This window comes from Cupressus sempervirens, chromosome 8 (genome assembly GCF_028749045.1).
Source record: "Cupressus sempervirens isolate cs-2001-9-10 chromosome 8, ASM2874904v1, whole genome shotgun sequence".
NCBI classification, from domain to species: domain Eukaryota; kingdom Viridiplantae; phylum Streptophyta; class Pinopsida; order Cupressales; family Cupressaceae; genus Cupressus; species Cupressus sempervirens.
The window spans coordinates 837,081,023-837,108,966 of NC_143125.1; the positions used below are offsets into that span (position 1 = coordinate 837,081,023).

General features: G+C 32.7%; 1 protein-coding gene across 17 annotated transcripts; it reads left to right on the forward strand.

The window, feature by feature from the left end:
• Positions 1-1,316: 1,316 nt before the first annotated feature.
• On the forward strand, positions 1,317-24,624 carry LOC149545012 (uncharacterized). 17 transcript variants are annotated; one of them, XM_089795515.1, is made up of 9 exons: positions 1,331-1,528; positions 1,655-1,734; positions 10,275-10,396; positions 12,763-12,825; positions 13,033-13,107; positions 13,569-13,648; positions 23,693-23,772; positions 24,013-24,179; positions 24,265-24,624. In XM_089795515.1, the coding sequence occupies exons 8-9, from the start codon at positions 24,078-24,080 to the stop codon at positions 24,508-24,510; spliced, it is 348 nt and encodes a 115-aa protein (XP_089651641.1). In that variant the 5' UTR covers positions 1,331-1,528; positions 1,655-1,734; positions 10,275-10,396; positions 12,763-12,825; positions 13,033-13,107; positions 13,569-13,648; positions 23,693-23,772; positions 24,013-24,077; the 3' UTR covers positions 24,511-24,624. The 17 variants fall into 17 exon arrangements, 16 of the variants coding, with proteins under 16 accessions (XP_089651642.1, XP_089651646.1, XP_089651652.1 ...); XM_089795512.1 differs by adding an exon at positions 13,298-13,360 and having other exon boundaries at positions 1,332-1,528; positions 23,693-24,179; XM_089795514.1 differs by adding an exon at positions 13,298-13,360 and having other exon boundaries at positions 1,332-1,528; positions 13,574-13,648; positions 23,693-24,179.
• Positions 24,625-27,944: the final 3,320 nt, after the last annotated feature.

A 27,944-nucleotide genomic window follows, 5' to 3' on the forward strand; every position in this document is an offset into this window, starting at 1 on the left:
TCTTCAATGAAGCTATCATAGTGATACCAAGGAGATCGTGTGGAGCTGGGGATATTCAATGCATTTGAATTTGGTTTTATTAACCTTGAACTTCATAAGAGGGACATTTCCACGTGATAACCCTAAGTTTAGCATCTTCTTAATTTTTCTAATCTATACATATTTATGTAGGAGTTGTGTGTGATTGAGGGATTCTATCAACATATTAAAGTTACTAATTAATTTGAGAGAAGATAAGGTCAATTGAAATATCCCTACATAATTTTCATAATTTTTTGTGCATGTAATAAGTTCATATTCTTTTGAATCACTTACACACTCTCGAATTCTCAATGCACAAACTTGTTAATTTCTTTTGTAGCCCACCTAGTTTTGAAGTCTCAGTAGTAAAATCATTCTTAGTGTTGCTAAGATGCTTTTCTGTCAAACACTGCAAAATCGATAATTTATTTTTCAACATCATACACTATTCTCAAACATGGTTGTTTTTACCATTGATAATATTCATTTCGAATCATATTAGAGCTGCTTTTTGGTATCACGAGTGACTATTACTAATTCATGAGATTTTTGCTAAATCACAAGTTAAAATTTGTTTAACCAAATGGCATGTTACAAGAGTTGATGGGATAACTGATAAAAACTACACGACAACACAACAAAGAAACCAAACAAGAGAAAAAAGCCATAGAGAGAAGAAGCCATGGAGAAACTCAAAAATGGGCTCTACTGAACACAGGCCCAGTCCATTATATTTATAGAGAAATACATATTAAATGCCATTTACACTATAGGAGGAGTTAGCTGGAAAGGTAGTTGGGATGGACAGTGGAAGATCTATGGTCTGTGTTGGGCGGTTGGTCTGTCCCAGTGATACCTACGATAATTAATTTACATATTTAACATCCCCCCATAAATTAATTATCATATTTTATGTTTCTTAGAAATCCCTCCATAATCTAGAGATTTACAATCAATTATCAAATGCTTTCACTCATCTTGTTTCCCCCCATCATGATCACTCTAGGTTTTGTACGGATTACCCACAACCGACGCTATATCAAAGTGGTTTTAAGTTCACCACAAACTTCTCAAACATCACACAAGTGGTTATAAGATCACCACAAACTTCAAGCAGTCAAGTGGTTTTGGATTACCAGATTCTACTACACAATAGAGCGTTTAAAGACATTATTTTAAGACATTTTTAAAATTTTGTCTTTAATATGCATTTTTATATAAATAACCTATTTTAATATATTTTAATTGAAAAAAAATAAGACAACAGCAAAAGGCAGTATTATTAGGCTACATAGCTTTTAATTCATTTTCCTAATCTAATTACGTCATTGAACTAGTTATTATCTCTGATCTCATCATCTGCTCCGCTGAAAAATGATAGATATGCAGTGATTAATGGCAGGAACGGGCGGTAACCACTGCAAAATCATGGAAATGCAGCGATCAACGGTAGGAATGGGCATTATGGCCATGGCGGGAAGTCATTCCATTAAATATTTTGATCAGGGTATATGTAGCATCATATTTTATATTTCGATGCCCTAGATGTCTTCTTTAGCCTTTCTACAGGCAAACTCTTCTTCTTCCAACCGTGTATCAATGTACTGATCTGGTTTCAGCGTCCGTGTAGCAGCTTGTCTTTGGTCTCACACCCGTGGCGCTTCCTTTCGTCATCTCCACGCGACTTATGCCCTTCAACAGAAAACTCAAATGGTAGTCCCGACACCAAAATGTTCTTTGTTTTCACATTTTTAATACTGTACCTTTTTATTTTTTTGCAGATATTGTGGTTTTTATTTTCCTACTTATATTTCAAATAGATTTAGTCGGATGATGGAGAATTGTTTCCGATCTAAGCACTTTATGTTAAAGATTATTAACTATTGCTGAGGGCCTTTGGGTTTGCAACATACTGTAGCAGTGGATTTGCTCTTATAAGAGGGTTTCAATTGAAATTTTTTATTTTGATTTTTCCTTCTTAATTAGGGTTTTCTTCTTTATCAGACTCTAAAATGGGAGGAAACGGTAAAAGTCTCTATCAATGGTTAGTGCTTGGCTGCAAAGGCTGTGTCATTTGTTTGAGAAGATAGATAGAATATTGGTCATTTAAGCTAGGCGTTGTTCTTCCTATCTTACAAGATGCATAACCTTTATCCAACATGTCACAAATGGAAATACGGAGGCTTTATTCAATGCTCACTCTCCAATTTGGAAAAATGGTTGTAAGTGGAGAGCTGATTTCGTGATTTCTGTATCTCACGGCGAGTTCTTTACCCTTGGCAACTTGTGTCAATTTTTGTATCAAATGTTTATGATATGACAGACCCCTGCACATGCGTTATCTTTGTCATCAGAACAAGTTTTTTCCTAGAATGTCCTATCCTTTATTTCTGTATGGCAAGCATCACCATATTTATGTCCATTCTTGTAATTTTATATAACTGCGGCCATGTGGGACAATATTATATGAATCCTTCAAATATCCTCAACACCGTGGCTTCTAGTTATCATCCAACCATTAGATATGAGCTCAATACCTTCAAAAACCATATTTCTAAATATATTATTTTCAGAACCATATAAACATATAAACTATATACTAAAACAAGCATCACTAATCTATAGCCTGAGGAAAAACTCTCCAGTGGCATGATTATTGCCCCTTTATCCTCATAGATCTAGATCAAATTTGTGAAATACCAAGTTGAGTCAGAGATTTGACGAAAGAAACCAAGCTTTTTTGGATTTTTATCCTTAATAGATTTTTATCCTTAATAATACCTTAGCGCTAATAGTATTTACAATTAGATCATTAATTTTGGTCCTGATATGTCTAGTCATTGTGGATATACTTCTAAAATGGAGAATATGAGAGTAGAGAACTAAGCTCCCTGCGTAGCCATTGTATGTGTTTGAGAAGAAAGTACAATAACACAGTAAGAAAACAAAAAGAGGTATTTTGTGATAACCATCTATAACTTTATGCTCATTATACAATAGCTCGTGGGTATCCAAATGGTAACTGGGTTGCTGCTCAAGATGTATTGCATTAATGGCTCTTCTGACCCATTGAACTATGGATCATATGGGAATGCATGTGGTTATGACTTAATTTGTTGTGGAGAAAAATGAATTATTTTTTTCCATTGGTAATACTGACTGCAAAAGTTGCTTCAATATGTTCCATAACGAGAAATGCTCATTTGGTATCTATAAGGAGACTATGAATAAATATTAATGATAAAAAAGAAAAAAGAAAACCCTAACGTGTGAGCGATTGTATTCTCTAAATACCCTAGACGCACAATGCACAAACCCTACTGTCACAATGTGCCTAAAATTGGTGGCAAGGTATTGTTAAATACTTCTATTTCCAGTTCTATAGTTATTAGGTAAACTAATTTACATTAAACCTTTTTTATGATTCAATAACATTCAATAGAATGTTGTGTGTTTGATGGTTGGAGTTTATGAAGATTGATGCATGCATCAGTTACCAAGAATATTAAATAACAACTTCACTCTACCATTTTTACCTTAACTCCAACTCCACCATTTGTTTCAATCTGCATATAGTTTGTGATTAGATTAATCATGCACTGCTCCTCCAAATGCATTGTTAGCGATTGGTTATCCTAGGCATGCATAGTCTTTTTCTTGTAGTTTATTTTTGATGTCCACTGTAGTTTACATATGTTTGCCTTGAATAAAATAGTTCATAAATCAGTCAAACTGCTATGACACACAGTGGAGTATAGTTCATTTACCGTAATTTGTTCTTTCAACATAAGGTTTGTGGTGACATTTCAATAAACGAGAGCAGTGATGTAATGAAAAGTTAGAGTAATAAAAACTAGGTTTGCTGTTTTAAAACAGAGTATGCTTTGTTCAAAATACAGAGCTTTCTTCTTCTTTTTTGATGTCTTGGTATTTGTTAATTATTCTTTTTGTTGTTCTTCTTCTTCTTTAGTTTCTATAGTTTAGATCTGCATGTTTGATGGTTTGAGTTTAGATCCCTTCTTGAAGTGTTTTATAGAAACATTATAGCTACATGTAAAAAATGGGAACATCTTTTATGTATTTTTTTTTCTTGTGTGGATGGTAAGACTCTAGGTTCAAATATCATGTTACATTGAAGGCCTGAATGTAAAGAAACTGTACAAAAATAATTTGACTTTTAGCAGGCAGGGAATAATAGTGCAAGCATGTATACATGATAAATGAAAATTTGCATCTGAATCTGAATCTAGGAACTGTGCATTGTACCATGTTTGAATGATATAGAATTCAAAATGAATTTTCAACATCTTTATATATTAAGTTGGATAGTGTTTGAGTTTGGGGTGCCGCAATAAATTTCATTTGCCTTTGCCTTATATTTAGCTATCTAGGTTCAAAAAATCTATCCAATGCAAGAGTGGTAGAGAAACCCACTCGATAAGAGAGTTGCTACTTTCCCAAATGATCTCATGTAGCTCCATGCACATTGGCAGCTTATGGAAAGTGCACAAAGTAGCACATGAAGAATCATTGCTGGCCCACAAATAGTAAAAACTCAACAATATGTTGCTTTTGTTCCAAATGCAGAAGGAATCACAGTGCATTTATTAACCTTATATGGTCAAAGTTCCCATTTCTGTTGAATGTTCAACATGATTGATTGTTGACACATTTGCTAGGTTTCTATCATTGAGAATTTTGGACATTGACTCTGTGTGTGTGTGTGTGTGTTAGCTAAATTTCCAATTACTATTGATATTCTATTCAATAAATATGTCCCCTATTTACTGAGGTGGAAAATATAGAATTAGCCACTTATTCTTATAGTTATTCCACTAGCAGAATCATTAATTTGTACTTATGGTAAAAGCATGCTTTCACTTTGCATACTCGAATATAGAGTTTGTTGTCTAAGGTCAGATTTGGGGCATTTGTATGTGATTGGGTTCTTTAGCCATGCAAACATAATACAATTTAATCATATGTGGAGAAATGTCCAATATAGGTATCTTGCATTTGCTAATTATAATTTCCAGCTCCAAAGTGGACATATGTGGAACAATATGTATTACTTAAGTAAACTTCAAAAATAATGTCATATTTGTTGTTGTATTGCATCAAATAATATAATGATTTATCAACATTCAAATGCCTATTTTCAATTCAATCTTCTTTGACCATCTTTTGAGTTAAGATTGTTTTTCTCCTTTCATAGACATCATTTGGGCAGTGAGCTGATGACAATCTAACTTTGTTCTACAAACAATATTCTTGGTGATAGCTTAAAAATAAAATCATGGTTGTTCTGCCTAGAAGTCCATCATTGTACAAAGCCAAAAGTAGGTCCCTTTACAGTGATAGTTACCCTGTTAGGCTAAAAAATTATAGCTTTCTACTTCTTCAAGAGAAATGAATATCCAACTGAAAATAAGGAAAAGGAAAATATTCACTACTACTGAGAGATAGACCCATTATCCTCTTCCTACATTGCTTTGATCTCGAACAACTAGCATAGATATGATATTGTGTGGATGTTATATGTTTTTATTTTGTTGATCTTCACTATCTCCCATGTAAAAATTTCTTCAATCCTTTAGACCCATGCTTCCAACCATAACTCTTTCCTATCCCTATGCATACCATGTCTTCCTGTGAGTACATCTCCATCCATGCATTCTCTAGATAATGAATGTGAACTTCACTTATTGATGCCAGTATAAGGATGCAATGAGATCATATTAAATCTAGAGATTGTATTCTCTATTATAACCATAGTACATTACTTCATCTTCTACCCTTCATACTACTTGTGTGTGCCCCAATTTCATGCTTCACATTACTGAGGATGTAAGAAAATTCTCTTCAACGTGATGGGCCAGAATTTAGTGTTGGATGTGACAGAGATGGGCATCCTAATTTTTTTATACAATTGAATGGTGAGCCACATGGAAAAAGCCATAGATGAAAGTTATCATGAAACCATAGTGTGCAAACTAGAAATGCTTTAAATATTTATCTTGGCATAATCATGCAATAAAATCATTTTTTCAAAAAAAAATTGGTTTTATTTTTCTTGATTTTAAAATGATTTCGGTGTTACCTATTCATGCTCAAAGAAACAACATGTAGTTAAGGCATTCCTTGCCCCATTCCCATTTAGAATTGTGTATTTCTTTAAAAATTAGGGTACACAATGACTTTGAATGATTGTTTTATCAAATATCCTTCCTATATTACTAAATAACCTGTAAGGTGTCAAAGCTAAGCAGATCACAGTTTTTGGTGTAATTACAGGTTATATGTTGCATAGAAAGCCATGTCATCTAGCTATTGCCTAGTAGGATGAGATTTGGAATGTAAAAATGCAAGATAAATGGAAAGCTTGCATTACTCAGCCAATATCTGGCCTCAGAAGGAGTTGATGTCCCTCCTCAGTATGTGATTGTGTACTAAGCACCTCTTGTAGTTGCTTCATAATTCCCCAAACATCAAGACATCATGCATCCACGTATGGCATTATGAGCAGAATGGAGACCAAGGCTTGGATTTCTAGCCATAGTTATTTATTTTAGAATGAATAGTTTGCCAAAAAAATTTAGACATTCTTATGATTTGATTGGATTTTACCAGTAGCAATTTTTTTAGTATTGATCGTGTTGTATTTTATTTTCTTATCTTCTTTTTTCTTCTTCAAATTCCAAACAATCCTAAATACCAGAGGCCAAGGGAACACATCAATGGTCTTCTGCTTCCTCAGCCAGACCAACTGATGACCTACATTACTCCTTTGTAATAAAAGGCTTTGCCCTAGTTTCATACAAAGATGCAACCAGAAGTTGAAGTACTTCAAAAATATTGTTCAATCGACTTTTTTTGTGTTCCCTTTTTTGGTGCATTGAATTCTATTTTTAATTATATGATGTATTAGTTATTACATTTTATGCTATAGAGCTATATATAGGGAGTAATAGCAATTATTCTATGTAAAACTTTCCTTTTGAGCTTATCCCTTCTGCACTACCCTTAAAGGTTGCATGACATAGTTCCACGAGGTTTAAGACCTAGGCTGTGCCTTTATACTTTTACTGACATAGCTGGCATTTTAGACTATTTGTATAATTTGTTCATCTAGTTAAGGAATGGTTTTTCTATTTATGCTGCCTGTCATACAATAAGTGACCTGAAACTCAACTCCTACATTACTGAAGGCTTATCTCTAGAATTCAACCTACTCATGAAATGTTAGCTGAATAGCTCCAGTTTTACAAGTTTAGATAAATCAGCCAACAAAGAAAAGAGAGTGAATTTCACAATCAATTTCACAAGTTGACTGGTAGTTTTGGGATGATTCTATCTTTTTAAAACTGATTTTATATAATACTAAACTATTTCAGATGTGTGTATTTATATCTCTCTCTATGTTTGTATTACAAATGGGTAATTTTTTTGCAATTAGGAAATAGTTTATAGTTTCGATGGTCTTGTATGTACGAAGTGATTTTACCTGACATAGGTGAAATCTGTTACAAATACAACATTAGCAGTAAAGTTTAATGCTAGGCTTAATGTGTATTTTGCAAAAGAGAATCCTTACATACCTTAGACTAGAGCATTTGTGTATAGATTAGGTCTGATTGTAGAAATATTTAAAATTTCATTTTCCTAGTCTTGTAATTTGGTGTGCAGGATTCTATGGTTTAACAATTAAATTACAATTATGTTGTGGTTTATAGGCAAGATTAGAGTACACTACTTACATTTAGAAGATTTTGGTGGTATTCTACTTACTGGCCTTTTTGACCTCATTGCCAAGTTTGCACCTTCTTGTATGCATAGATGATGACCGGTTTTGTATTTGAGCGAGTGGGAAATTGATGACCTTTGTCTATGCCTTCCTTTATAACATTATTGTTTGACAATGATGATCCAAAGGAGCAGAGAAAAATGATCTATTTCTTCAACTGATTGTATTTCTACATCAGCATTGGCTCTATGTTTGTAGTCACAGTGTTAGCGTTCATACAAGACAATATAAGAAGGGTATGGGGATATGGAATCTAAACAAGGAGCATGATTTTGGCAATGACACTATTGCTTAGGGAGTCATACATATGTAGAATTCGTTATCGTCTAAGCTCTACATTATAAAGATTAATGGAATGTATGGCACAGACTCAGAGGTTTTTGTGAATAGCTCTTATGTAGAACCTTTATTTATGTTCGAATTTGTCCAGATCTTCTTCATGGGCTTTGACAACACCTATGTTGTTCAAATCACTGTATGTCGAGTTGTGCTAATATGTAAATATTGTTAAATAATATCATTACAATACATTAAAATCAATATCACTCTTTGTGAATATGTTTGCCTTGCTGTACAAAACACAAAAAAATGTTGATGTATACTAATAGTCTTAATACATCAAAATCAATACTAACTACACAAAAATTATGGTGTTGAAAGCAATGGAATTCAACAGTTTTTTAAACCTTAAGTATACAGTAACCATCATCAACTTATGATAACACAAAAATATTGAATCTTTTGTTTTGTAGCTTTGTTGCAGAGTTAAAACTGTGGCCTTTGTTGGAATGTTGGTATTTTCCCAAATTTTTATATCAAATCAATATATTTTTTTTCAAGTTTCCTTTCATAACTACAATACAAATTCAAATGCAACATGAGCCTGTTCACTTTCCAACTTCGGGCCACGACCATGGTATGTACCCATAGTAGGTGGAGTTGCAATAGCTATCTGATTTTTTTTTAAAGAGGTTACTAGGCTATATTTCTGAATTTCTTCCTTCTATAAGAGCAACTTTAGCAAGTTTTAGGACATTATTTATTGTTATACCCTTTGATGGATGTTTCACTCTGCTGTACTTGAAACAAAGAACATATGTATGAACCTATAGATATAGTTCTCTCTCTACGAGGGATGAGCTAAATGTATTTGTATGCTGAAATGAGCATAGACCATTTGCAATTTCCTTGAGTTTCAAATTCTTTAGATGAGCTATTTGAAATATGTAGACTCCTTGATTATTTAATTACTGAATCCCTCTATTTATACAGTTTTTTCTCTATATGGGATCAGCTCAATGTATATGTCTATTGAAATGGGCAATATATATACTATGCATTGTACCTTTCTCCACATCTCGTGTAATATCTCATTCTTTATGGTGTATGCATACAATTTCAATCGTAATTTGTATTCATTGATTTTATCTTTTGATCCTGTGTTCACCCGTACCCTGTTTTAGTGGCTTCCATAATTTACATGTAATATTCAAATAATTCTCAGGCTAAATAAAAGAGCCCTATTAATCTTACTGATGCCTGATGTCATTTCTTTGGCAGAACTACAAAACCATCAGCTCTCAACCCTCAATGATGTTAGTATGTGTAGTCTAAGTAATGCAAATTTGATGAGGATATACAGTATTTGGTCTTTGTTATCTTTCACTTGCTCTAGATTTTGGGCATGCAATACATGAAAGAATTTTCCATACAAATCATGACTTTGTTATTCATATTAGTGTTGTCAAAATGTATAAATAGTATTAAATACTGTACATGTTAGGCAATCAATGTCATGTGTGTAGCAATAACATATTGTTGTCAAGGTTATGTATCCTACTGTAGGAGAGCTACTTAACATTAACATTCCTGCCACGCAAACAGCTCTAAGACTCTTGACCTTGCAAATGAGACTCGTTCATTCCAAATAGATGACCTTGCAAGTGAGACTCTTTCATTGCATTTTTCATTCATTAAGTTTTTTTATTGCATTTTTCTATATTTATTTCTTAAGTTTTGAAAGTGGGCAATTTGCAAGGCTTAATGATGTTTTAATCTTTTCAGAGTGGGTTTCCAGCATAATAAAGGTTATAAATAGTTACATTCCAAACAAAAATCATCCTTCATCATCTTGTGTTAGTACAAAAAATCCTGCAACCTATAATTCCAGAGGTTTTGAACTCCTAGAAAATGCACATGACTTGGTAACAGTTAGTTTCTCTACAATATGTCGATGTGTCATCCATTTGATTTATGATGTGCTATTGTCATGTTTCATAAATTTGATCAAGTAAATATGGCTCTTCTTATTATGTAGCGATATTGTTCACATGAGTTTTCATAGCTCTTCTCATCTAATATGGATGATGATGTAGTCTTCTATTGATTTTTTTATCTATTTTTCTCATGAACCTCATATCTCATCTCAAATTTTTCTATCAATATGCAGACATGGGATTTCTAGTCACACTTATCCCCAATTAATTTTCCAAGCTAGAGCAGAAAACTTTCTACAAAAGTCAACAATGTAAGGACAAGCTGAAAAATATTTGACAACATATTGTTCACAAGGTACATGCATTTGATAAACCAGCTTTAAAATATTTTTTAACATGTATCATTTTATCCATGGTTCTTAACATTCAAATTTATGCTTTCACTTTCTTAAAAAAATATTTCAAATTTAAATATTTTCTATAGTTATTTTTTTTCTGTGTGCTTTGTAGTTTTATCATGATTTTTGGAAGTGTTTGAAAATTGAATGAGCTTTTAATGATAAAATCCCAATGGATCTCCAAAGCTTTCTTTGTAATGATAATAGTGGCTGATAAATTGATTGTGTCTTTATAAAGGGAGAAAAACTGTGGATTGCAACTTTTCATGAGTGGAATGCAGATGTACTGGCTAGTCCTCCCCTAAGAAGTCACTAAACATGTTTGTTGGTACGTGACCAACACCACCCCGCTCATTCAAGAGAATTTCATTTCCCTTTAGATTCTTAGGAAAATTTAAATGTGCATATATGATAAACTCATGAGTGAAAAGATTAACTGAAGTTTCATAAATAGAAGGCGGTTGATTCTTTGAATTTACTTCACAAGGATCCTGATCTGAAATGATCTAGGCAATGGGGTCCATGTTTAGGACGAGCACCACCTCCTCCTCTTAACATTTTGCTTTCGGCAACCTATCCCTTTGCAAGGGAATCTAATTCTTCCTGACTAGCACTCAAAAGGGGAAGAAGTTCATATCCTTTATTACCCATCTTTGACTTTGCAAGAAAATCAGCATTCTCATTCGTTTCTATCAGCAGGGAATCTACCAGTTGGGCCTTATATGCCAAGAAATGGGGAGTTGTCTCTATTCATAGTTCTTCCTTTTGCATAAACAAAACATCTTCATTATTTTGACATGCCTTTGGTGGATAAAGGCCCTTAGATTTCCCCTTCCTCAAACTTGGTTTTGTGGTCATGAGGCGGGGATGTACATGGGCTACATATAGTTGTTGTCATCCCCCCTGACCTCATGATGTTGAACACTTAGGAGTCTGGTATGGTTTCAGATGAGGTGAAGGGTATTCTTGTGTGGTCCACAAGTGAGCCATCTCTAATTTGTGTATTGAGTGGACCCTCCAGCATTCCCTGATTCAATGTATTCTGATCCTTTGCACATATGGAGCACAACGTAACCAGTGAGGCATGATCCAAACAAACTCTTCCAATCCCATCCATCATTGAAGCACACTCTAAAGTAAGATGACCCAGGGCATTTTGTATTTTATGTTCTTGATGAAAATCATCTATTATGATATTTTGCCAATGAGTTCCAAATTTAGATTTTTAAAACACTGCAGATGGCCTATCTTTCTTTTTGTCTCTCAAAACACATATTTTAACTGAGAACTGGCATTTATTAAAACAAAACAAATTGAGCCTAAGGAAAATATCCAAAGATTTTCCCACCAACTCCAAGATTTCAAGATCTCTATATTCCATTGGTAAAGCATGTAGTAATATCCAGACAGGAGAAAAGGCACAACATAAGATGGTGGAACAAAGTTTGGATGCAAGGTTAGCGTGTAAAGACCATGCCCATTAATAAACCAGTCTTTGTTCCTGTCAGTCTTGTCTCTAGGAACCTGATCCCCAAAAATGGCTACAAAAAATCCATGGCCTTCGTCAATACAACATGCATCCACCACCCCTTCCCAGTTTTGCAGGACCCAGTTAGAAATCAAATCATTTAGAGGATAGTTACCACAGATCTTACCTATGAGAGCTTGTCCCTTGAAACCATCAATCTATGTGGAAAGCATGTTTTCCCCAATATTAATCATATGTCATAGTACAAGATTTTGATTTGAATGCAGTGAGGAAGAAATGTACAGATAATTCCTCTATGATTCTAAGAAAGTTTTGAAAGTGCTAGGTATGGAAATGATGACAGACCAAATATTTATTTTCCAGACATCTACCAACAAATAGGTATCTATCCATTCATGTATGTTTGTGAAATATGGTGTGGTTCTCTTAGGTAGGATTGCAAAATTCTCGTGCTTTTGTTTGTTGAAAATGTTACATAAATGTCCAGTCATGGGTCATTTTGACTTTTTAACACTTTTTTTACAAGGTGAAGAAGAACTACACTTGGTTATTGGGTTTTTGAGCTTTGTGTGTTGATTTTGATGGTGTAATTTTGAGTTTAGAGGTTGATTAAATATTTCCTAAGTGAGGAAGGCAAATAGTTTTCCATGTTTGATAATTTCTATATGTATGGTTGAGTTTTTCAGATTAGAGTTGGGACTTGCATGTGTAAGATTACATATGCCATTATTTATTACTTAAGCTATAAATAAGTGCAAAACTAGTAATTAAAAAATCTAAAGAATAAGATCACTAAATCACATTTAGATTAATTGATTTGCTGTGCTGTTACAGTGGTTTGGAGAAGCTATGGAGCATGAACTATTAAGAATAAAATCACTTCCTTGAGCATCTCAGGTAAGGAAGTTTTTTTTTCTCTATTTATTTCACAATCTACATGCATACACCATCATTGACTAGATCTGTAACCTACATATCACGAAATCACACCTATTGCAAAGTTCACAATCTTTTTGAAAGTAATAAATAGGGGAGTGTCCTTTCACAATTTTTACTAATTTGGTCATTCTAGTATCTTTTTCAAAATATCCCCACAAAAATTAGTGAACAATCAGATCTTTGGAGTGCAAATAAACCATCAAAGTACATTTGAGTCCAGTGGTAATGGCTTCAGTAGAGGTAATTTGTTTTCCTTTTTTTATTCCCCTGCTAAGATTTTAAAATAATTATCTTTCATCATTCCATCATTGTTTATTAAATTGATCGATGTATGTGGATTTAGTATTCTGAAAACCACAAATTGTGTGTAGTTCATTAGGTATGAATTTTGGTTTTCAATATGAAACATGAATAATTGTTTGCTGCACAGAATAATAAAATATGGCATCATCCCTCAATCGATCGGTTTGCAGTCATATAAATTCACTCATTGGTGAGTTAAGCAGATATGAATCATGCTCTTATTTGGCAGCCTTCAGTAGGAGCAAGAATGAGTGGGAAAGTATCTCTACTAGTTTTGAGCTTAGTGTTTGTATTTGATAATGGTTGTGAGAGTAAGAGTAGTTAACTAGAATGATAGATTGGCATCTTCATCACATAATTGGAAAGATTCTCTCACTAAATCCATTTCTTTCTTGAAGGTTAGTTCTGTCAAACTCCCTTCAAATCAGAGGATGACGTGGAGGGGGGTTTTGCCCTTGCTGACGTAACTGATCAAAATGTATGATCTGTTCTCTTCATTTATTTGTTCTAATCTATGACACAATGATGGTCTTCGTAGATGGGTAGAGCTAAATAATGTTTATTATGGGGGTAGGTGGACTTAAGTGGAGGATATTGTGACCTAGGAGATAATGTGAAATTTGGGTTCCCAATAATTGTTGTGCATTGGGCTATTGATTATCTGCTCAAAGCCACTTCTCAACCTAGAGTTTTATATGTGTGGCTTTACTCCATGAATGGATCATTTTCTTGGTAGATTGTGTAATGTGATTAGAAATGCTATAGAATATTTAGATTATGTAATATGGTAAGAAACAGAGGAAAAATAACATGAGTAGATAGTAAATATAATTTTTCACTTACCAACAAATTTGTCAAGATAAGCACTATGATCTTAGTACTTACAGGCCATCGCTTTCTAGCAGACAAGTTTTTCATTGACACTTGCCATGATAGCTTAGGCAGCTATGAGGATGCATAGGGTCTAAGCAATGTCAAAATTGTGGAAAAATGTTGAACCCTATAGAGCTCATAAATCCTACATGTAAGGTGCAAACAATGCTTTATCCATTTTATGATCTCTTTCTTCTTTGTCGACAATCTCTATCAATTTGTTGTGAAAATGCATGCTTATCCATTTGTGGAGCTTCAATCCTCCTACAAACATATCATTAGTTGGACTCTTTCCAGCTACCATCTCCAAGAGCTTAATATCACCCTTTGTGGACACATTACCACCAATTTCATACTCTGCAAAATAAAAAGTAAAAGAGTGAATCTCATTAGAGGAAATGAATGAAATTTAAATATGAAATGTAGATAAATTTATCTATTATTGCAATTACATAGCCTAATGCAATACTTGGTGCAATGTAGAACACAGATCCTTTCAGATTTAGAGTGGAACTACTTTCTGAGTCACAAGTACTGTTGTTTAAACCATAGACTATTTTGGAAATGCCAAAACCTGCAAGGTGTGCTTTCAAGTCCTCTTCAATGAGAATTTTGCTTGGTTTTATATTGTAGTGAATGACTTTCTTAAATAGTCATGATAGAGATACTCTAATCCATAGATCACATCAATTGTTATGTTTAATATCTCAATGAAGGTCAATGATTTAACATTGGAAAGAAAATGTTTCTCTACATTTCCTTTAAATATTGGACTTGATCTTGCACTTCCTATAAATTAGTCCCAAGATCATTAAAAAAACTAATAGGAAGGTAATGATTCCAGCCACTAGTCCTATTATTCTAATTATATTACTGAGGTCTTTTGGTGGAGCATTCAAAATAGAGCATGGAGGTAACTGGATCCATTCCCCACACAGACCCACATTTCCCCTAATTGATGCAGCTGTCAAAGTATAAAATATGCCATGTTTGAGGATCTCTCTACTCAAATTATTGAAATACAAATTCAATACCTTGAGCATTTCAAGAACTTCATAGAAGTGGGGATCAAACCAAACAGTTTATTGGAAGACAAATCTATGATCACAAGACTCTTAACTCACTGAGAGTATATGGTATTGGGCATTCCAAATCATTTGATCAAAGATTTAGATATTCAAGTTGTTCATAGCTTCCAGAGTGGCAAGAATTGAACCTTCTGATCTGTTAGCTGAAATGTCAATGGCTTGAACATGAATCATCTTTCTGATTTCTCAAGGTAGAGGTCCTTGGAAGGAATTTTTGGACAAATTGAAATATATCTACAAATTACCAAGACTAGCCACTTCATGGGGGTTGTGTGCACCGAATTGATTGTTAGAGAGGTCCAAAAATTTCAATTTGTACCATTTCCCATGACTTGTAGGGATGTTCCTGGAGAATTGGTTGTGGTTGATCACAAGTTGTGTCAACTATTGAAGGAAACCAATTGTCACAAGGATCTCTGTGAATACTTTAAAAAATAAATTTTTGCCACTGAAGATGTATTTGATATTTCTGTGCAGGCACCAATGATCTTGACCATATTAGTAGTACTTTCTTTCCATGAAGTCAATTGTGGTAATTTCTTTTTTAACTATGTATTTTTTGGTTCCTTTCAAGAACTTTATACCTAGTACCGACAGAGAAACAATTCATTGAATTAATTTGTTTCGCTCCCTTCTTGACTTGTAATTTTCCTTATTTTAAAAGGTGCTAGCTCAAAGGACGAGCACTTACAGTAAAATTAGGGAATGATGGTTCGAATCCATTGTGCCTTAACATGAAATGATTAATTATATCTTAGTTTATATTAAATAATATAATTTTTCAAATTCATTAGTTTGTATCATCTTCTCTCTAATCATCTTAAGAAATACAATAAGTGAGATTAAAGACACAATAGTTTCTATTAAGACAAAATTATTATTGTCTCTAAGAGACAATAATAGTGTTGTTCTTTATTGTCTTTATAAGACAATAATTTACGACAATAGTTTAAGACACTCACTTAAAGACAATAAATAAGACAATATACAACTTTATTTTTGTCTCAAATTATGACAATTCATTTAAAAATTGTCTCCAGTATTCTCTTAAAACACCCCTTCATGTTGTAGTGAGAAACCAAGCACTCACTCGTTTTAATGACCATTAATCATCACTACGGGAAAACTATCATCACTCTGAGCCTTTCTTTTTTTGTACTTGCATCAAACTAATTATTGAGTCCATATAAAAAGAAATCCATCTACTAAGATACATGGGTACCCAGCCGTTGTACTCGCTAATTCTATAGGAATCCTTTTCACATACATTGTTCATCAATATGTCAAACCAAAACCCTTTGGGGTGTCGGGCACAACCAATAATGCACCCCATACATTCACATAACCCATTAAAAATCATCACTAATTCAATTTTAATCACTTGGTTGGGGGATATCAATGCAACCAACTTCTATTACATAACCACTATCAAGAACATCATATCCTTCACAATTAGAGAAACAAATTCTCACTTCCAATCCCAATACTTTTATCCAATCAGCATACACAGACCTTTGCACCATGACAACAAAGTCTAGCATGCCATCTCTTCTTCTCCTAATAAATGCTAACTCCTACAACTAACTTATAATACTCCACACATATTCCAAATAAAAATAAATAATAAAACACTGTTAATAGTAACAAAATATGCTTTCACCTTCAACTTTAGCTTCCTTCTTTTCATGGCTTCTCTCTTTCTCATAGCACTCCCTTGATTTGTCCTTCTCACATGAGAAGTGTGTATGCAATCTTTGGCTCTCCTGCTTGCACAAAGTTGCTCCACATTCCACAAACATATGAGTAACAACTTGAAATTCCCGCATTAATAGAAATCCAACACTCTTGAGTTGCTTCAAATCAGCAATGCTTCTTTATCTTTGATTATCCACTCCAATTTCACACATTACCAACAATATCATACTTTCAATTTTCTCTTCCTTCTAGCAATATCTTTCTTTGGCACAGTTTATCCTTTAACACAATATGCTACCTCGTTAACTGGCTACATCACAAATCACAGCCCAAATACACCAGCAACCATCTTCTATTCAAAGACAATGTCAATCATCTTTCACAATGGCTTGAACATTCACTCTCACACATGATAACAATCTCTTTTGAGGAAATTTCTTTGGATCTCTTTTGCAACACTTTTTTCTCTTTTAGCTCACTTAACAAATTAACATTCACAGAACTTCAATCCAGCTCCATAATGGGCAGCCTTCTCACAACAGCAGCCTTCTTCGCAAGACATTAGCAATCGTATCACAATATTTCACTCATTGCTCTCTCAAGACTTTTGGATCATTTACCATAAGCTCTGATACCATGATGAAAATTACAGCACAACACAACAAAGAAACCAAACAAGAGAGAAAGCTATAGAGAGGAGAAGCCATCGAGAAACCCAAAAATGGGCTCTGGTGATAACAGGCCCAGTCTATTAATTTATAGAGAAATACATCAGTAATGTTTAATAGACTATAGAAAGAAGTTAGCTATGAAATTTATAATGGACAGTTGAAATGGATGGCTGAATGGTTGGCTGCACATGGAAAATAAGTGTTCTATGCTAACCACCAACCACTGAACATTCTGGAAAATGTTGATTGTTTCGGAAATAATTAATTTATTCTAACAATAACATCTCTGTTATCATTCACCAGTTCTCATAATAGTGCTGTCAATTTTGAACCATACTCGTGTTCAACAAGCTTCACACTTAAGTAAATCTGAATATTAAATGAAACCTCTAGGATTGGATAAGGATAAGGCTTCTTGTAGTTGTCCACTATAAATTCCTTTTCTTCAGTGAGACACCAAGAGATGTTGAAGGTATTCGATTGATTGTCTCTGATGTAGAGCATCTATCATTTTTACAAATCTGTATAACCAATTTCTAATTTTTATCACTCATTAGAGGCAACGTTTCTTCTTTTCACATACTTTCAATCTTAAACCTTTCAGTCACGAGTCCATTTGCATTTCTGTAACAGACTTAATATTTCAATTGTCATACAATCTCATCCATTCATATATCACACAATATTTTTACTTATTAACCCAATACCAGCACAGTCAAGAACCTATTCAAATGTAAACTAATTTCATCCATTGAAGTCCATGTATATGACAGCCCGATATATATATCTTGTAACCGGTAGCACAATTAGTGCATTTTATAATAGAAAATTTGAACAAATTGATTATTTGAATCAACTTTTCCATTCTCATAAATAGGTTCGACATTATTCCATTCACCATCTTTGTAAATTGATTTATAAACAAGTATGGGATCTTGCTTCTTCATTGCCGATCCAAAATCAATTCTAGATTTTGTTTCAAACAATAAAATATCAACCCAATGATATAAGCATGACATGGAAAACCCTTACAAAATCTCCAGAACTCGGTATCAAACACATTACAAATCAAAATTCATCACAGCCGAAAACATTTCAATCCAAACTTCAAAAACCCTAAATGTAACTCATTCGATCCCACGAGTTGAGATTCATAATATTGATAGAGATTCATAATTTCATGGAATTCATAGAGACTTTAAAATACACCAAACATATCCCTATAGAACACGGAATGACATGAAACATAAAATAGAGGATAAGAAAACTTTATTTACAGAGTACATTCGAACATTTATGCAAAATCCATTATCTCTTCCATGCACGTTGTATATCACTATGGACTGTATTTTCCCGCAGGGCTGTCAGAGGATATTGATATAAACTACATTTTTTATATTCCTCTCTTCCATGCCTTCTTTCCCTCGATTTCTGCTTCTTAATAAAGGCTTTCATTGACTGTTACAATTCTCTTCAACTGCTGCATGATCGTTAATATTCCCATTTGGTTTTATCAGTTACAAGTTACCCATCAAATGCCACAATTAAAATTTTGGCACATCTTGCAGATTGTGCATCTTAAACCTATTAGTTTGGACTTTTATAACCCTAGATAATCTTTTACATTTGGGTCACCTTTGAGTTTTATTTTTTATAGTGCTAAGGTATTTTTTCACCAATCTTTCTCACAAAATCTTAAATTTTTTTGTTCTAGATTTTTCATTTAATTTTATAGGCAATAGTACATGTGACAATTTTTACAATCATACCATCTACCTATGTCATTGGTTAAAATGATTTTCTGAACTAGCAGTATAACGTATCAATTTTCCCCTTCTTATAATTTCTGCAGAGTCTTTTTGCTACAGCCCTATGTCCTGTATGCCACATTTCTACCGTCGGCTATAATTCAAGATATTTGTAATCCTTAGACTTGTTCATTTATGAAAATGAATCAAGAAATAGGTCTAACTTGGGAATAGTTCGAAACCACAGGATTTCAAAGTTCCAGTTTCTCAAGTGACTTTTAAGGCCCAAAGCCTCAATTTGGTCAATTAATGAAGGTTTTGAACTATCTCAACTACGGCTTCCAAAATCTATAGGTTCTACTAACCCACACAAATTAGCTTCACCAACACCTCAAGGACACTTCAAACATCAATTTTCCACCTTTCAATTTGTTTCTACACCTTCAAGGACACTTCAAACATTTGTTTTCCACCTTTCAATTCCTTTCTACACCTCTAAAACCCCCTGCTATTATGGACCATTACATTTCCTGGTTAGCCATATACACATGTCTAACTGCAACATCACTGCAGATTGTGCCATGACTAAACAATTAGTGCAGTTATTGGTTAAATTGGATTTTCTTTTGCTGGGTGAATTTATTATTCCAAATTACCAGGTCAATTTTTGTGTGCTCTAATTAGTATCGTGGACAACTCTAGAAATATGTTATCGTAAATTTAAGTTATTTTGATGCTTTAAGAACTGAGAAAGCCCTGTTTGAGAGTTGGCCTAGTTGGGTAGCTATTGATATTGTTCTAAAGCTACAGATCAATTCTCCAATTGGAGAAGTCATTGATGGTTGTCACATTTAACATATTTCTCTAATTTTATTTTAAAATTCAGACGCCATTTCTTTGATTAACATTCATTCCATGGTCAATGAGTGTTTTTAATTTCTTCATTTTTCTCTTGTGAAAGCATGTTTGTAAAAAGGGCTTGATGTAGTTGGAGTCCCTTCCTTAAGTCCTTCATGAAAAGGCTGACACTCATCAAAAACCTCTGGAATAATGTTATTTGAAATAGAGATGAGAATGAATACGCAAAACTAGCACTCAGACAAACCTTTCCATCAATATTTTTTGAAATAGATATGAGAATCAATTCATAGCCACAATATCAAACCAATGAGGTCCAATCTCATCTACAACATATAAAAAGCAGTAAACATGCTATAATATAATTTATGTATATAACAAAGCAATACATTTTTTTAAAACAAAACACGGTAAGCTTGAATATAAATTCATATCAAAAGATTTCACAATAAGTACAAAATATAAATTGAGTCTCTTATTAGAAAAATTTACAAAGAAGAACAAAACAAGGTTCTCAAATCCTATAGATCCTAATAGCTAATTATTACAAGTGCCAAAATAGAGAAAAACACAATCTAAAAGTATAAGTAAATCCATCTACTAAAGGGTAGGGGGTCCACATTAATAGGCTTAAAAATTTAAAATGTAAGTCTCCTAGGGCTAGAAATGCTGGAAACATCATCTTGATATGTGAACCATAATGAACAAGAAAAGGGGGATACCCAGCTTATCGAAAGAAGTAATTGTGTAAGGGAAGGATCACCTACTTGTATTTTCTCACGAGAAGGTGGAGATGCTTGTGTGGGGCATAGTTGAACACTCCTATAAGTAGAGTAACTAATCATAATATGATATATGTCCTGTGGTGGGTTGATTAGGGGTTAGCACTATACAGCATTAATCCCACTTAAAAATTCAGCCAACTGTGACGACAAAAATATATTCCCAATGCAAGACCTATAAGACATTTGAAGATAAAAAACCTCAATGTTATTAACATTTAAAACCAAATCACCAATTATAGCTAAATTAGCATGATTAATTCCTTGGATAATACGTGCATCACCCTTACCCACATGAACAAGATAAGGCCTCATCTAGGCAGCTTATTGACATTTGGAATCACATCAGCAATAACAATTCCACTAGCATGAATATTTACTTGGTCATCAATCACATCAACCTTACCCTTGTCAACAAAAAGGCCGCAACCTAACGTTAATTCATTATACATTCTCATCATGTCATCAACAGAATGACACATGGTACAATTGAAAATGCTGAATTAATCCAGACATAAGGTTACTTCCATAACGTCTATATTCAAGAGCCCTGCATTGAATTTCAATCACAGGTCATAGACTTAAATGTGCTTTCTTCTACTAAATTTGTTCCTAGAAATCAACATGGGCATTTCTACAGATCAGATTTAACCCACTTACATTTTTACAACATCCACAGCAATCCCAAAATTTCTCTCATATTACAGATTAGAACTGAGGAAATTCAATTCATATTTGAACTATCTTGGGGGCCTAAAACTCAAATTTTCTGGAAACATGACATGCGAGGACTCTGAAGTGGTTGTAAATAGATGCACTAAGATGTTGACATGCAGGATAGAAATAGGAAAAAAAGTGGAAAAGAGCAAAAAAGAGAACATTAAGAAGCAGAAAAAATATGGAGAACATAGCAGCAAATAAAGCTTTATCATTCAGATAGACTTCACCATTCTCCTTTATGTTCACACCCACCAATTCTTTTTCCAACCTACTCTACCCACCAAACATGCCTCCATTTTCTTCCGCCAGTCTAAGCTTCCATGGAATGCTAATGCCTAGTGTGAAATTCAGCATTTCGATCATTAAATAGCTAACTTACAAAACAAAATTACTAATCATTTAAACTAGGTTTTTAACACTTACTCATCATTCTTTTCATCAAAAGTACTAGATAGGGGTCATAAAGGTTCAAGATCACTTTAACATGTCTAATAAGGAAATACATGAATGTTTGATGTTCAAATTTTGTATGTACAAACTAATTATCATGAAATGACACTTCAGAGAAAAATAACAGGTGGTTATTTGAGTTATTAGGATTCAATGTTCAATTTCATTTTGATGAACCCACAAGTTAATTAATAAACTCCTAGTGGTTAATGAAGATTGATTTTGTTTTATGGGATTATGATTATTATAGACTAGAAATTAAAATTATAAATAATGATTATTAATGGAAGTTTTTGGCTTTTAATAAGAACACAGAAAAATTATAAATTTTTACACCTTTTTATTGGGTGATAGTGGAAATCTCAAAGGTTAACTATAGGAAAATGAATTGATAGGATTGATTATTTAGCCAAAAGTGGAACACATGGAGTATTCTTGTAGAAAGGAAGATATTATTATTAACTTTTGTTATCAATACTAATAAGTTTGACATTGGGTGGATTGCATCTACATGGCTTGATAGACCTTAAGGCTAGACTCTTGTGGTGCGAGTAAAAGGATTATGATACCTTTTAAAACAACTTAATACAAAAGCTTCAAAAAGAGAAGATCTATTGATATTGACTATCTTATCCTAACTTTAGTCGATCATTAGGGTCTTTAGGGTCATTCCCATGCCCCAAAAAAATTAGATTTTAATAATGTAGTAACTCGTTTGAAATGTCTAAAATACTTCTCATTACATTTATGGGTTAAGCAGAGTTTATAGATTTTATGCTCACCATTGTCATAGAACCCATAAATTAGGATTAAACCTTTACAACAACTACTTCTATGATGAGGAGCAGCCTAATAGAACTACTTCTTTGACAAGGAGAAACCTAATAGCTTACTTTATGATATGCATATTGGAACTCCCATAGGGTTGTTATTATAATAAATACCTATCCAATATAAGGACTAAAAAAACCAAGTGCTTGCTTTAAACACCAGTCACTCTACATAGAAATCCATACCGTTATTGATTGATTCTTGAGGTTGCCACAAGAAACAGCAAATTGTTGTTAAGATGCAACTAGTTAAACCCATTTATTGTATACAATAATATTCACTAGCAGCCTCAACAAAATCAACTTCTTGTTAATTTATGTCAAATTGCCTCTTGTAGCAAAAACAATAGTTTCGTTAACCAATCAATGGTTAATGATCTGTTGTGCTCCTTGGTGTTTTCTAAGGTGTTCTTGCACCAATATGCAGTCAAAGCTGAGTTTATTTCCCAATATAAGTTACTAGTGATTTTTTCACTTGTAATTTTTTAGATTCTTTTCATTAAAATGTGAATAGAAGCTTGTGGAAAGCCTTAATATAAGTGAATAGGATTTTCTTGAGAAAATCCCAAAGAGTCATATAATTATGTTATATTTTGTTGTAGAAAAGATATGTGTGTGTGTGTGGTTATTGGATAACTATTGGTTGTTGGGGATTGTTGGCTTTATAGGGTATTGTTTATAGGGTTGTTTGGCTTCTTTCAAATAAATGATATAAATCCATCGACTTGATATATGTTATCATATCAATATTTTTCATTATGTGTTTCTTTAAGGATCTATATGTGAGTTCTTCCAAATCTATTGTAGGAGATCCAATGATCTTAAATGCTTTAGTTGAAATGATAAGGAATGGGCAAGGGCAAAATATTACTCTGATGGTTCACAAGGTAAGTTTGAAGATGATCTTTTATAGGCTCAGTTATTTTATGTTTTAGATTATATCATGTTAATTTATGTTTGTGGAATGTAGGCCATCTCTAAAGTTTTTCAAACCCCTATTATGTCCTTTAGTACCTTTAATACTATGCCAAAAGTAATATTTCATCTAGATTATTTTGCACATACTTATCTTATTTTTCCTTTCATATTTTGTTTATATTTGTTCTTTTACCACAAAATACTTCTAGAGTAGGTCCACCAAGAACACATCTTATTGGCATGAAGGATTCAATTATGCCATCTAAGATATCCAATGTCAGTGGACTTGAAGCATGCCTTACTACATGATTCTCAAGGCCTTCAAAATCACTTGCGAGACCAAGGAGAGAAATTAGTCACTAGTCATGAATCTGAGGTAAGTTCTTTACAAATTCTTTGACATCAGTAATTTAATCAGAGGTATTATGTTATTTTAATAACTTAATATGTGTTGTGTATAGAGTGTTCAACAATCAAAGTCATCTAGTAGTGATCATGAAGAGGAGCTAGAGGAATATGTTGAATTGTTTGTTGCACACAATGATTCACCTATCATTAAGGAACCTCATTATAAAACCATTCTTGAGTTTCAACAAGTGGGAAACATTTATAATTATATTGATCAATATGATGAGCAATCCACACATACAATTACAATAATGCCTCATAGAAAGAGGACACTAAAGAAGAGGATTGATAAAGCATAATGTTGAATTTGAAAATAAGATATGTTGTATGAAGTTACTAGAATGTATTATCTTTTGATATCTTTGTAACTTCTTGAACTTAAATAAAAAAAAAGCTAATGTTTTTTGTTATAATATTAATGTCATACTTTTTTCCTTGAAACACTATTGATTTCTCCTTAATGTGAAGTCCACTTTTCCATTTTTCTTGTGTGTTATTATCAATTGGTTTGCTACTCCTTTCAAATAGATGGTTTCATTGGCATGTGGAAAAAATTATGTCTTCATTCTTCTTGTCATTCTCTTCACAAAATTCATTATTATTATAATCTAAAAATCATCTTCTCATTTTTCTTTTAGGATATTGGAGAAATACAAACCATATGAAATTCTTCCTATTTCATATTTTTATTCTTCTAAATTTGCATTTACAAATGGTCATTCCAGAAATGAGATTTTGAAAACACGATAATTCTGAGATGCTAAAAACATGATAGCTCTGAGATGCTAAAACATGATAAGCTCTCTAACATGTTGAAAACAATACAGCTCCAATATGCTGAAAATGTAATATATTTTTGTAATTATCTTCATAAAAATATGCATTGAAATTAGATTTTTTAATTCACAAGAGATGATGGGTTTTGGTACCTATTAGTTGTAATGCAAACTTAGGAAAAATATATACTTGAGGCTAAGAATAAAGAGTTTATTGTGTAATTTTGAGTTTCAATGTTCTAATGTGAAATTTAATAAAATTATTTACTTTTATGTCCAAAATTGAGTTTTTGTAGAATTTATTTATTTATACTCTTTCATTTCAAAATGTTGCTTTCTCAACAACTTATTATGGGATAGAGATTGTGTTCCTTTTCTAATGCTCCTATTTTATATATTCGAACTTGTGAAAAAAAATTGTAAGTTGATTATTCATACAACTTATAAGGCTTGCACATCGTGACAAGAGTACTCCTAGTAGAGTCATATCAGCAACAAATAACATGAGAAGTTGCAGTGAAACAACTTACATGTTCTCTCTCATGGGAGCCTTTCTAAGTGATTCATATATGTTATATTTCAAGACAAGCACTAGCTTTCTATAAATATTTGTTCGGATAAGTTGAAGCCCTTTAATTCAATTCTAATTTTCTAGTTTTTGGGTGGGAAGACCTTTCGATTACATGCAATCTAATTATGCATGGTTATTTGGTCATTTACAATGTCTACTCAATTGTAAAAAAAAATTGTAAAACAAGATGGTGGAAATAATGCAAGAAAGTGGAATGCAACAGTTTACATGTGAGATTAATTTTCAGACAAATTTTTACTAAATTGTCTTCATTTGAGATAAAAGGAAAGTTGTATATTGTCTTAGATATGTCTTCAAGTAAATGTCTTAATATATTGTCTTAGAAAATTGTCTCGATAAGACATAAATATTTTTGTTCCATATTGTCTTATAAAGAAAATTGTTTAAGACTATATATAAAGATGCTCTGTTAAAAACATATCAGAGACAATACATAACTTTCTTTTTGTCTTGAATGAAGATAATTTATTAAATATCTATCTCTTATTTTTTCTTTAACACCCTCTCTTTGTAGTAGTGATTCCTTTACTCATGCTTGGATCTATACTTTTCTCCTTGCTTTCCATGCTTGAATAAATGAACAAAAATGTGAATCAATTTCCTTGTCTGCAAAGTACTTGATTTCTTGAATGCCTAGACTTGGAAATGATAGGATGGATCTTGAATACTTATAGGTGGATCTCAAAATGATGGAGGTAACTTTCTATTTATAAATCACCTTACTCATTTGTAACAAAAATGTTAGAGAGCTGAAAAGGATTTAAAATGTTTTGAAATCCCTGATGGAAACTAGAATTCAAATTCACTTACAAGTACAAAGCACGAGTCAAGTTAGATTTTTCCTATACTAATAAACTTTTCACATGACACCAATTTTAGGTGCCAATTCAAATCAAGACCCATCAAAGTATTAGGATTTCAAAAAATGTACTCAAAATTAGGGGTTAGAATTGAGATACATATAAAAGGACATCAATAATTAAATAGTGCTTATTATGCAAGAAGAAATGAATGAGAGGAAATGATTAGTAAGACATGTTCAAATTTAAGGTCCTCCATAGAAATTAAATATAGAGAGAAGACAAATTTGAATATTTATCAATTAATTGAATAGGACAAAGATAAATGATGCATGAAAGTCTCCTCCACTAAAATTAGGTCTAGCTAAGGATGAAGATTGTACTACTTGCAATTTATGACACTACACTAACAACATGATAACATCTATCTATAAATTAAAAGAAAATTTAGAGTTATTGATGCAGGAGCATCTTGCATGGAAAAATTGAAAAAGAAAAAAAGGCACAAAAAAAAAAAAAAAAAAAAAAATTTGGAGGAGAGAGAAAAGTGACGAAAATTAGAGGAGAAATAATAAAAAATAAAAAGGAGAAAAGAAAGGAAAAGAGGATTTTTATTTTCGAGGTGCATAGGTGGCATAAATAGAAAAAATTAAAAAAAATAGTTGTCATTACATTAATCGAGGTGTGTAGGTGGCATCTTAGAAGCTTGTGGAAAGTTTCTTAAATCTTGCATTTAATATTTGTTGTGATCCATAAAGGAAATATAATTTTCTAATTGGGCCACATGGTGGTGCTTAGTTGTAATTTTAGAAGGTTATGGAAGTTGTAGAAGGTTGTGGAGGAATTCTAGAAGGTTGTGGATAAGTCATGCATGGGGTGGTAATTGCCTATTTAAGCAAGGCATATGAGCATTTCTAAAAAAGCTCAAGGGGAAGCTCGAGGAGTAGAAACTTGAGAAGTAGAAGTTGTGGAAGGAGAAGCTTGATATCATCTTGTGGGTGTTGTAAGGATCTTCAAGTATAATAAAATTTCTTATGAAGCATTTTTTTTATTGGTCTCCATATTGTTGCTTTCTTGATTGTGAGTGAGTAAGGGTGGTGTGGCCCTCTATCAGTTATGATAGTTAGTAGACATTCATTCACATAGAGTATCCAAAGAACTATTATGTTATTTTATTTTTATTTTTAAATTTGGATCAAGCTAATTTGATCATCCTTCTTTGACTTAGAATGCAGAAAAAAGATCAGATAAGTATCTGATACTTATAGTTAAATCTGAACAAAGCATAATCTAATTATGAGTCGGTCCTAATAAATCTGATCAATATGCATTTAAAAATCTTTTTAAATTAAGTGCATCTCTAAGATTATCAACATAATTGACAATAATAACCAACGTGTAGTTAAAATACGAATGAAATGAAGATAAAGTGAGAAATGATAAAACTTAAAACAAAACATGTCACTTACCCAATATTTAATTTTATTCGGTCATGAAGATTGACAGATACGAACAAACTTCATATTCCAACGATATTTCAATGAAAGTGATTAGGATAACTGAAA